Source organism: Equus caballus, chromosome 15 (assembly GCF_041296265.1).
Source record: "Equus caballus isolate H_3958 breed thoroughbred chromosome 15, TB-T2T, whole genome shotgun sequence".
Classification (NCBI taxonomy): domain Eukaryota; kingdom Metazoa; phylum Chordata; class Mammalia; order Perissodactyla; family Equidae; genus Equus; species Equus caballus.
The window spans coordinates 47,046,540-47,057,871 of NC_091698.1; the positions used below are offsets into that span (position 1 = coordinate 47,046,540).

Sequence of the window (11,332 nt, forward strand, 5' to 3'; positions counted from 1 at the left end):
ATCACAGATCATCAAAACAGTAGTGTTCCTGCTCAGAAGTTTTAGGAAATTGTCTTTGTACTTAAAACAGAAAAACTGAGCTCCAAATGAGCACATTCAGCTTTGGAAAACTATTATTATTTACCCCAGGCTATCTTGCTTTCAAATTTAGAAGTTTAAAAATAAGATACTTTGCATTCTGAGTTGCCAATAAAATAGACCTTCAAGTTATTTTCATGCTCTTTCCCCAATAGGAGCTTGCAATTTGAGCATTCAGAGACACTAAGTCTCCCCTCTAGGTTCACAGAATCTGCGGACTTTATATAGAAGGGTTTCTACCCAACTAGAGAAATCTCCGCAAGAGGATCTGTCAGCGTAAGTTGTCAAGCATAGCTCCCCAAAACGCATTTGCCATAATAGTTGGCAAAAAGCAGGGCACATGGGGGCACGTGAGAAACTCTGAACTGGCAAGGTTCCTGATTCCTGCTCAGCACCCCCAACGTCAACGCTCTTGCAGTTCTCACAGTAAGTTCTTCTTCGATTTGTTCCCTAGATAGCTAGACACAGGAAAGGCACCACTGCTTAGTAGGAACCTTGAGTAATTTATAATTTTGGTCTAGTTTCTCAAAAGGCCCAGAGAAAAAAACATTTCTCCTGTGTTGGATATTCTCTAAGAGCTGGTTCTGGTGCCTGTTTGTGTAAATAAACAAGCAGCTGCAGCAGTTTCATTCTTCAGGGCAGTGGTAGGAACTATGGAACCCTGAAACTAAAAGCGTTGCCATTCAGAGGCTCTTCCTTTACCTTTCAGCTTAAGGCAGTAGATGACCCGTGTTTTATGTTGTGTGTGTGATTAAAGTCTGTTATTAAAGAGTTCCCACATTTTTAAGAATACTTCAGTTATCACTCTTAGGTCAAACAACCACCAAAATTCCCCACTAAGCACATGTCACTTGTGAAGAAGACGCAGCAAAGAAGACATATGCTCTTCCAGATATTAATGCAAGAGTTCAACATCTTCCAAGTCCAACTAGAATAAATGACCAATGCCTCCTACCACCTGTGTGGGGTTCGTATTTACCATTTTCGTGGGAAAGTCACAGACCACTTAGCGTGTGTGTGTAGCAGGTCACGATTCACCCATGTGTATTTAGATGTGTGGAATATCTGTATCTGTTAGTGGAAGATATTTTCTGTAATGGAGGGGAAAAGCAACTTCACTGCGTCTGGGCCCTCGACCCCCAGCCTCCCATCAACCACTCTTCCCCTACACGCATCTGTCCACACGGCTGACTTTTAACATGTGTATTTTTGCATTATGTAAATTTTTAATCAGCCCGTCTTGTTTCAATTGTATACATCATTATATCGGACATTCTTGTAACTACTGTGTGATCAGTAAGATTCCTGTAAGAAATTCAGCTTTTTAATAAAACAAAAATACCATGCCTAGAGGGGGGACTTTGAGCCTGCATTAATGGGTGATCGCTCTGTTTCCAGGATCTTCAAAACAAGTACATTTTTAACAAACTAAGGTGAATAAAGGCACAACTAAAAACTGTCCAAAAGAATACTACACAGATATTTACAAAGGTTGTGTAGAAGAATATTTACTGACATAAAAAAATGCCCCTGGGTTATTGTTGAACGAACATGTAAATATGCAAACATCTGAAAAAAAGATATCTGGAATGAGCTCACCTCTACAGAGAAAGGCAAGGGGTCTGGGGACTTCTGGCGGAGGGGTGGGACCGGCAAGGCTCTATTTCTTGACGTGGGCAATATATATGGGTGTTCCCTTCATGAGTTACTCAGAAAAGCAGGGTTTCTCAACCTTGGCACTGTTAACATTTGGGGCTGGGTAATTCTTTGCTGTGGTTGTCATGAGGGCTGTCCTGTGAACTGTACGGTGTTTAGCAGCATCCCTGGCCTCTAACCGCTAGGTGACAGTAGCACCCCTCCCCCCAACCCAGTGGTGACAGCCCAAAATGTCTCCAGACATTGCCAAATGCCCCCTGAGGAACGAAATCGCCCCCAGTTGAGAACCACTGCATTAAAACATACATTTATATCTTATGTACTCTACTTGGGTGTTAAATTTTGCAACTAAAATTACTTTTTGAAAAAAGGGAAAAAAAAGAACCTTGGAAGAAATACATCAAATTGTTAACAAGTTAACTGAGGATGTGGGGCCATTTTTCACTTTTGCTTTTCTGTAATATACCCTTTTTTACACTGAGTACATATTCTGTTCACAAAAAGAAAACAGAAGGCTATTTTCAATGCTTTAAAGTCATTTTTTCTTTTAAAGATTGGTACCTGAGCTAACAACTGTTGCCAGTCTTCTTTTTCTCCCCAAATCCCCCCAGTACATAGCTGCATATTTTACTTGTGGGTCCTTCTAGGTGCTGCATGTGGGACGCCGCCTCAGCATGGCCTGATGAGCGGTGCCATGTCTGTGCCCAGGATCCAGACCAGCAAAACCCTGGGCCACCAAAGCGGAGGGCACGAACTTAACCACTCAGCCCCGGAGCCGGCCCCTAACGTCACTTTTAATATTGAAAAAGCTGGGTTTAGGGGCCAGCACAGTGGCGCAGCGGTTAAGTGCACACATTCCGCTTCGGCGGCCTGGGGTTTGCCAGTTCGGATCCTGGGTGCCAACATGGCACTTCTTGGCAAGCCATGCTGTGGTAGGCATCCCACACATAAAGTAGAGGAAGATGGGCACGGATGTTAGCTCGGGGCCAGGCTTCCTCAGCAAAAAGAGGAGGATTGGCAGCAGATATTAGCTCAGGGCTGGATCTTCCTCAAAAAAAAAAACCAAAACAACAACAAAAGCTGGGCTCAGGGAGTCCCGCGCCCCTGCAGCCCACCTTCCCTACACAGGTGAGCCACGTCTGCCCCTCAGGAGTGTCTCTGCCTTCAGATGGTTCTATAAGATCCCTCGGGCTCCTGCTTGAGGTCTAGAGACTCCCCGGAGATAGAGAGGGGAGGAGGACAGAGGCAGAAGGGCTGCCTTGAGAAACTGGGGAGGAAGAGAGGACCTGACGGGATGAGAGAGAAGGAAGAGACAGTAATGACCCTCGAGTTTCGGGCTGGTGCGCCTGGGTGAATGAAGCAGGGCAGAACTTCACCAAGTGGGGACACAGGAGATCCGACTTTCAGGGAAATAAGATGTGTGAGCTCCAGGGCAACGGGAGCTTCAACCTGTCTTGTTCTTGGGTGCATCCCCAGCACTTCGAACAGCACCCAGCATGTAGTAGATGTTCAATAAATATTTGTCCAATGAGCTAAATGCATGAAGGAAGGGACATAAATAATCACGTTGGAGGGTAGAAAATGGGCAGGGCAGGAGAGAGGTACAGATCTCTAATGCTTTAGGAAGTGAAGCTGCTCACTCACGCAGACGATCAGTCAAAAATATCTACCACGGGTAGTTTTAGCTGACTAATTATTAATACAAAAACAAAGGAGTGATAAGTGTTCATTAACAGCCTCTACCCTGAAGCTCTGAGACACGGAAACAAAAAAACTGCCCTCGGAGTCCAGCCTCCCAGAGCTCATAGTCTATTTTGGGAGGCAGGTCCTGAAATTACATCCAAGGCTGGAATGCCCGGGGGACAACTGCAGGGCAAGGGGGCCAGCCCCTAGTGCAGGCCTCTGTCCCCTCCGCCATGAGGGGGTTGGGCTCAAGCCTTCTCACCCCTGACTGTGAATGTGAAATATTTGGAGAGTTTTTAGAAACACCTATATCTGGGTCCCTCCTCTAGAGATCTAGCGTCAAGAGAGGAGGGGACAGGGAGGCTGGCAGAGGATTTTCCTAAAACTTCCACATGATTCTGATGTGCAGCCAGGGCTCAATACCCTAGCCTAGAGGATCTGTAGGTTCTGGGTCCGATTCTAGCAGCCAGCCTCCCTAGCCTCAGCCTAGCCCAGACTCCAGCATGAATACCTCCTGTGCGGAGGGGGGTCAAATTAATTTCGCCTTTCACCACATCTCACGTCAATTTCTCTCAAGGTGTGGTTCTGAAATAGCCTGCCTCAGGTAGGTGTTAAGCACTGATTCTCAGGTCACACAGACCTGCTAAATCGGAACCTTTATGGATGGGACCCAGAAATCTGTCTTGCAAGCACACTCTCCAAGGGATTCTCAGGCACAGTAAAGCGTGAGGACCACTGCCCCAGACTGCATGAGGCTCCCAGGCACATCCAGCGGACGGCTAGAGGCTGGGTCAGAAAGCACACAAACACTACGGAGCACCTATGTGCACTCAGCACCAGGCGTCCTGATAAACAGGACAGGCTGCTGCTCTCAAGGAGTCACTCATCCTAAGCCAAGTACTGCGCCCAGGCCTGTTCCGGTGAGTGCGCTAGCAGACCGAACAAGGTGCTGTGCATCCAGAGAGGAGAGACTAACGATAGCCAGGGGAATCCTGGGGTCCTTCCTGGAGAAGGTGGCATGGCAGCAAGGCTTTGGAAGATAAATAGACTTTAAACAGTTGGAGATGGTACATTCTATTATATTTTAGTTTTGCTAGCGGGTTGTCAGCCAGCAACCACACCAGGGAACCCCACCACCTGTCTGTCAGTCGTCATACTGTGGCGGCTGCCTGTTGCTGTGAGGCTGAAAGCTACACCATGGGTATTTCAAATCCCAGCAGGGTCGTCCATGGGGACAGGTTTCAGCGGAGCTTCCAGACTAAGACAGAAAACCCTATGAATAGCAGTGGAGCATTGTCTGATATAGCGCCGGAAGGTGAGAGGTTGGCACAAAAAGACCGGGCAAAGTTCCGCTCTACTGTACACAGCGTCGTTTGGGGTCTGAATCAACCTGATGGCACTAACAACAAAGGGGTTTGTCAGCGCGAATAAACACTAAGGCATTGTAAAGGGCAGGGAAAGCAGAGACTGGGGGAGGACGGCAGCTCTAGCAGCCAAGAGGGGCCTCAACAGATTCAGTCACCCCCTTGAACCGAGGGTGCTGCCCACTCCGAGCACTGGCAGCTCCCTGCCATGACCACTGACCTGGACACACCACTGACTTCCCTAGGTTTCCCCCTTTAAGCACATACTTTTTAATTCCACAAAACCACAGGATATGCCTCCTGGTCTTACCTCTTTCCTCTTAGGAAAACCCTCTCTCCTCTCCTTATTTATCTTTCTTTGCAGAACTGGGATCCTGACTCACAGCCATTGTTCCTTCTCTTAATTTTGACAGATCCTTCCTCTTCCCTTTCCCCTCCTGAGACACCTCCTCACATGGGAATGTCCGCCTTGAAGCGGGGCGGGTAAGGGTGCCCTGCCAGAAGCAGGCGGCTGAGCCCTTGGTTGCCCTGAACAGAGAAGAGAGACCCTTTCCTGTCTAAGGACTACCTGTAGGCACCCACACTCTTTGAATTTGGAAAAACATCCTTGACAGCCTCCCAAATTTCTTGTATCAAGGCCATATCCATCCTGTTCTGTTTCTTTTCCTCCCAACTGAGACAGGACAGAGTCAATATGGCCAGTCTTCAACAAAGATGGGCGAATGAATGAATGAATGAAATAAAGACACAACTTCCAAAGTACACCGGCTACACGTCCAGTTGCTAAGGGATTCCTCTCTCTATTCTGCACCCATTCTCCAACCCACCCTCATCCCCACCGCCCGGGAAGGACTCGCACTTGATCCCCTCCGGGTATTGGTCTTAGAAAAGTGATAGCTGTTGGCATATTATGGCACTTGTAGTTTTCCGAAATTTCAGAGCACTATGGCATTTATTGCGCTCTGTTTCATCCTCCTCGCCCCCTCTGCAGAAGACAGTGCTGAGATTTCTGTCCCTTCTGACTGAGGGAGAAACTGTGGCCTGAACGGTGGTTAGTGCAGGAGCCAGGGCCGCAGACACGGCCGTGCGCGCAGAGTCGGTGGTGCGGCCGCGGGGCTCTCACCTCGGAAAGTCAGGCTGGCGACCGGGTCGCTGCGCCGGTCCTTCTTCACAGTGGGAAGGTTGCTGGCCTTCACTAGCAGGCAGCACAGCATGGTTCGGCCGCCCTGGGCGCGCAGAAGCGCGCGGGCAGGACGGGGCAGGAGCGGGAGCGCGAGCGCGGGGCCCAGGTACCCACCGAGCAAACGCCCGGCTCCGCGGCCGCCGCGCCAAAGTGGAGTGCCGCCTTCGCTGCGCCTCGGCGAAGTCCCAACGCCCGGGAGAGGCCGCCCAGAGGACACCGGACACCCACTGGGCGGACCCTCCCCTTCGGCCCCTTCCCGGATCCGCCTTGCCCGCGGCGGGCGGGGCCGACAGGAGTCAGATGGTTGCCTGTGGGGGGGCTGGTGCCCCCTCCGCGGGTTCCCGCTCCCGGGCCAGGAATGGAAGAGCCATTGACGCGGGGCGCACAGCTCAGCCGCGCTGCGCCGACAAGGCACCTCCGGCCCTGCTTGCGGAGTCCCCAGCGTCCGGGGCTCCCCGCGCGTCGGCCGCTCTCCTCCCTCTGCGCCGAGCCCAGGCCGGCCAGCCGAGGGCGCTTGGCGAATGGGTGCGAAGGAGAAATGCACGAAGGCCGGAGGACGGGGAGATCCGGCTGCAGGAACGCGAACGTGTCCGCGGAAAGGAGTCGGAGCGAGCGCCGAAGGAGGCGTGTGCGGGGCGGCAGAGCGCGCGCGGCTCCCCGAGACCCCGGCCTCCGCGCCGCCCGCCTCACCCCCTGCCCGGTTACCTGCGCTCGGGGCCCCGACGCCCTGAGACTCCGAGGCTCGAGCCCTCGCGAACCCGCCTCTGAGCCTTCTCGAGAGCAGTCTGGGGTCGCTCATCGTCGGACACAGAGGTCTGTGTCCAAATTATATTGCATTCCCTGGAGCACAGCAGTCCGCCCACTGCCCATTCCGTCCCCTGACACAGCCGCACCACCACCAGCAATCTCCAGGCCCCCTGGCCCCCGCTATGGGGCAGATTTCCTCTAGCGTGAGCCTCGAGCGGTGACAGCCCTTAGCACGCTTTCCCGTGTTATGTCTGGTTCTTTTCCACCTGATGAACTTCTCGACCTCAGGGGCCCAGCTTCTCACCTGTTTACCCCTCTACCCCAACACCTGGCACCAGTCAGGGCGCCGTCCCGCCTCCCACGTCCCAAGTCTCACTCAGCCTGAATTGAGTTATTAGTTATTCTGCTGCATAAAGTCGCAATTTCCTTTCCCCTCTCTCATTTTGAGGATCCAGCCTTTTCATGTGGCTAGACCACCACCTGGTGAAATCCAGCTCCGCCCGCTCCACCCCTCATCCTAAGCGCCAAAGGTGTTGCAGAATAAACCAGCTAACCCGCCCCGTGTCACTAGATATTCATGACCCCTGACTAGGGTGGACCCTTACTGCTGCCGGCAATCATATTCCACTTCCCGTCTCTTCAGTCTGCATCTCTCCTAGACGACTATTTCATACCTTTCTCCCAAAACCTACGACACCCCTTCGCCATCCCCACCCTCAGTTTGCCTCCTATATACTGAGTAGAGAACTTCCTCAGGCTTCCAGCCTCCTAAGCCCCATCAGTATTGTGTGCAGATCCTTTGCCTTCTCTCCTGTTATCATGAATGAATCATCAGTACCCCTAAGACCCCTGGGCGCCCAGGCAGAGGTCCTACCCTTCCCACCCACTCACTGACTAGTCTGAGGCTGTCCTCTCCCCACCTTAAAGGTGCGCCTCGTCTAGCTGGCCTGGGTTATCTTCTCCTGGGTCTGCTGCTCTGCCTGGGTGACTCTGCCCTGGTGACTCTGCCCACCGTCATAATGAGGGGGACACTTGCTTTCTCTCCAACATCCAGACCCCCTTCCTCCCTCTTAGCAGAACCCGACTGCTCAGATACCACCCCCAGCCCCAGCTCCAGTGGATCCTGATCTAGTTGAGCCCGTCTCCCGGCAACAGCTATTGGTCTAGTGATGGGCATATGTCCTGAGTTGTTGTCCCAGAGGGACAGACTTAGACTCTGTGAATGGACTAGCCCAACTCCCTCTCCTGCTTCACGAAAATAAGGAAGCACGTAGATCCCACTGCTGCCCAGCTCTAGGATGCGGCAGACACCAAGGATGGCAGACCAGAGAGAAAAATGGAGTCTACCTGGGTCCAGGATGGCTGGGGAGCTCTACACTCTATATGCCCAGAGCCCACCAGGTCTCTGGATCATACTGGGGCCTAGGACTCAATGGGGCTTCCTCCCCTGGGGACTTGTATCAGGAACGAAGATCACTTTAAGACTGTTCATTATTAAATTCTCTTTGAGGCAGGATTTCACTTACCTGCAGCCTAAACCATCCTTACTGACACCCATGACTTTGGTATCGTCTATGTGCCCAGAGCATCCGAATGCCTCCACTGAGGCATTTCTACCTCCACCCTCTCCTGCTGGGCCTCTGCAGGACTCCCTTAACTGTCACCTCACGGTCACTCTGGTCACCTCTGGTCCACTATCCACACTGGAGCCAGGAGATCTTAAAACAAATATGATCAGGTCACTCCCCTGCTGAAAACCCCTCAGAGGCCTCCCGTGCTCTTGGGATAAAGCCCGGATCCCTTACCTCTGCCCACAGGGGAAGGCCACTCGGCCCTCACTCTCTGAGCTCCAACTCCAGTGGCTTCTCCGTTTCTGGAACGTGCTGAGCTCCCTCCCAATTCCGAGCTCTGCTGTCGCCTCTGCCTGCACCTGCCTTCCCCTCACTCTTTACAGGGTCACCCTCATTCATCCTTCAGGCCTCAGCTTAAAATCCCTTCCCCAGGGCAGCCGTCTCTGACTTCCTGGTTGGGTCCCTCTGGCTGGACAGCAGCACTTGTCCTTCCTAGCACTTGTCACTATTGTAAGGAATAACTAATTATTTGTTTGATGTCTGGTTAGACTGTGGAGTCACTCAGTGAGGGGAGAGACCAAGTCGGTCTCAGTCAGCCAGGGATTCCCAGCGCATCGTCAGGGCTGGCCTGGGCTTGATGTTGTGGGCACTGTGCTGTGCTCCCCAGGGTCCCTTGTATCTGGTGAGGAGGCTAAACCAGTGGTTCTCAAAGAGGACAGTACTGCCCTCTAGGGGGAATTCTGGATATGCTGATTTGGGAGACTTTTTACTGTCACAGTGACTTGCGGCTTTGTTCCTTTCCCCCACATACCACACCCTGCCCCTTACTCCTGCTCTAATCCATCAGAGGCAGCACAGGAAATCTGTAAGGGGCATATCTAATATTTCCAGAGGAACATTCCAAGGTCCTAATGTCTGGGGCCTTGTTTTTTCCCAAGGCCTGACATAGGGGTCCAAGGAGCAAACAAACCTCGCCCCTCTGCTCAGTGACGTCAACCTTGAGATGAACACTCTGCATGTGAGTTTACATGATTCCTCCAGGGCACGTTTGCCCAAGTCCAGAACCTTCCAGGAGTATGGATGGTCCAATGCATCCTTCTACCCTCTCACATCACATTCACTAAAGAATGTGTCCCACAGATATCCCAAACCAACCAGGGGGGTTGACGGGGCACCTGCGTGTCCACTGAGGGTGCAGAATGCACAGGTAGGAGTGATTATGGCTACGGCCATAATCACATGACTTCCCGGGAAGAGCAGCCCCATAGTGGGCACAATCAGGTGGTCCTGAACTTCTGTCCCAGTCTGTGTGAACTGAGGCATGGCCTTGACCTTTCAGAGTCTGTTTCTGCTTCTGTGAAATCAAGAGAATGATAGTTGGCAGCGGTGTAGGGAGGACAATGCCAAACCCTAGCTCCTCCAGCACGCGCAGTGCCTGGCTGCACAGTAGGTGTACAATGGCTGTTAGCACCCTTCCTGCTAACATTTCCCTCTAGTGAACCAGTCTAGGAAAGGACTAGCATGCAGGCAGCAGAGAAAGAGATGGCGTTTGGCCTGGGGAGAGGGACTGAGAAGGTTTGTGGGCTTGGGGAGTCACCAGAGGGATTTGTCCCAAGAAAGACCTATCACCATGGTCAGGGCCATGGCCAGCTATCAGGCAAGTGGACAAATGCCTTTGCTCCAGGAGGAGCAGCCAGAGGAGACAGGACCAGCGCCCCAGGGGGCAGAGGGGATGACCACTCAGCCCATTGTGCCCAGTCTGGTAGGACAGTGGATGGACAAACAGAGCTGATGCTAGGACTGGCCAGGCAAAAATACATTAAAAGGCTTCTTGGATGTGTGCAGTGATTTCTTAGTACATGTACAATACATGTGAACTATAATTATAATTATAATAAATACATGTATAGTTACATATAATAATGATAATTATAGTTCACATGTATTGAGTGCCAGGCACTATTCAAAGTGCTTTAAATGAATTAACACATAAACTCTTCAGAATCATCCCTCCAAAGCGGGTACTATTATCATCAACACTTTACAGATGAGGAAACTGAGATACAGAGTAGTTAAGCAACCTGCCTAAAGACACACAGCTGGAAAGTAGCAGAGCTGGGATTCCAAATCCAAGATCCCAGGCAGTGTGGGTTCAAAGCCAATACTCTGAGCTACCATCCTTCTCTCCCTCTGGTTTGATGCTCTCATCCCTCTGGAATGTGACCAAGGCTGCCAGCCATCTGCACTCCTGAGCCCCTCCACACAACTTCAGGCTGGACTGGCTAAGCCCGGGGTTTTTACTGCCCCCTTTCTGGAGGCCCCAGGGTCCCTGCCACACCCACTGCAGGCTGCCCACCTCAGTGCCCCATGACCCATCACTCTGGCCTCAGCTTCTCAGACCCTGAGCAGCCACCAGAGGCCTGTGAGATGGACTGGCAGGAGGGTACTGCCTAGAGGGAGCATCGTGGACCAACTGGTGACTGATGGGTCCCGTGAGGTCCAGACAGAGCGATGCAGAAGAGCAGAGACCATCTGAGATAAGAAAGCATCCTCCAGACCAGAGAGTGAAAAGGAGGATGTCTGCCTGGGTCAGAGAGGGCGTGAGTGGCAGGAGGGACAATGTGTGAGACACGGCAGGATGTGAGCGGGCAACGTGCAGACTGAGACTGCACTTCTGGGTGTGAGCCAGACCTGGGTTCCGACCCTGCCCCTCCACCTTTTACTGCTTGTGTCTTGTAAATCAGAGCTAAAACCAGAGGGAGCTGGTAGAGCAGTTAAAGACAGGGTTCTGGGGCCAGAGTGCGTGGGCTGGAACCCCGACTCCACCACTTACCAGCATGTAACTTAACCTGTTTGTGCTGCAGTTTTCCCGTCTATAAAATGGGGGTGATAAGAGTTGCTACCATATGCTGCTGCTAGGAGGACTCGGTGTCTGCATGCAAGTGCCTGGTACGAATTATAACTGGAACATGATACAGCTCATATGAAATGGGTTCTATTTAGAACAGTGCCTAGCACCTAGTAAGCATGGTATCAGTTAAATATATCTC

At 51.8% G+C, this 11,332-nt stretch overlaps 1 protein-coding gene across 28 annotated transcripts in view; it reads right to left on the bottom strand.

Annotated features, from left to right (window-relative positions):
• DYSF (dysferlin) overlaps nt 1-11,332 on the bottom strand; it is a 210,010-nt gene that overhangs the window by 194,869 nt on the left and 3,809 nt on the right. For 6 of the 28 annotated variants that reach the window (XM_070236249.1, XM_023618911.2, XM_023618914.2 and 3 more), the window contains exon 1: nt 5,905-6,187. The exons of 12 other annotated variants lie outside the window; for them this stretch is intronic. In XM_070236249.1, coding sequence (XP_070092350.1) covers nt 5,905-5,995 — 91 coding nt within the window. In that variant the 5' untranslated portion in view covers nt 5,996-6,187. Of the gene's footprint in view, nt 1-5,904; nt 6,416-11,332 lie in introns of those variants that run through there. 10 more of the 28 variants (XM_023618919.2, XM_023618917.2, XM_023618918.2 and 7 more) reach the window with 4 other exon arrangements.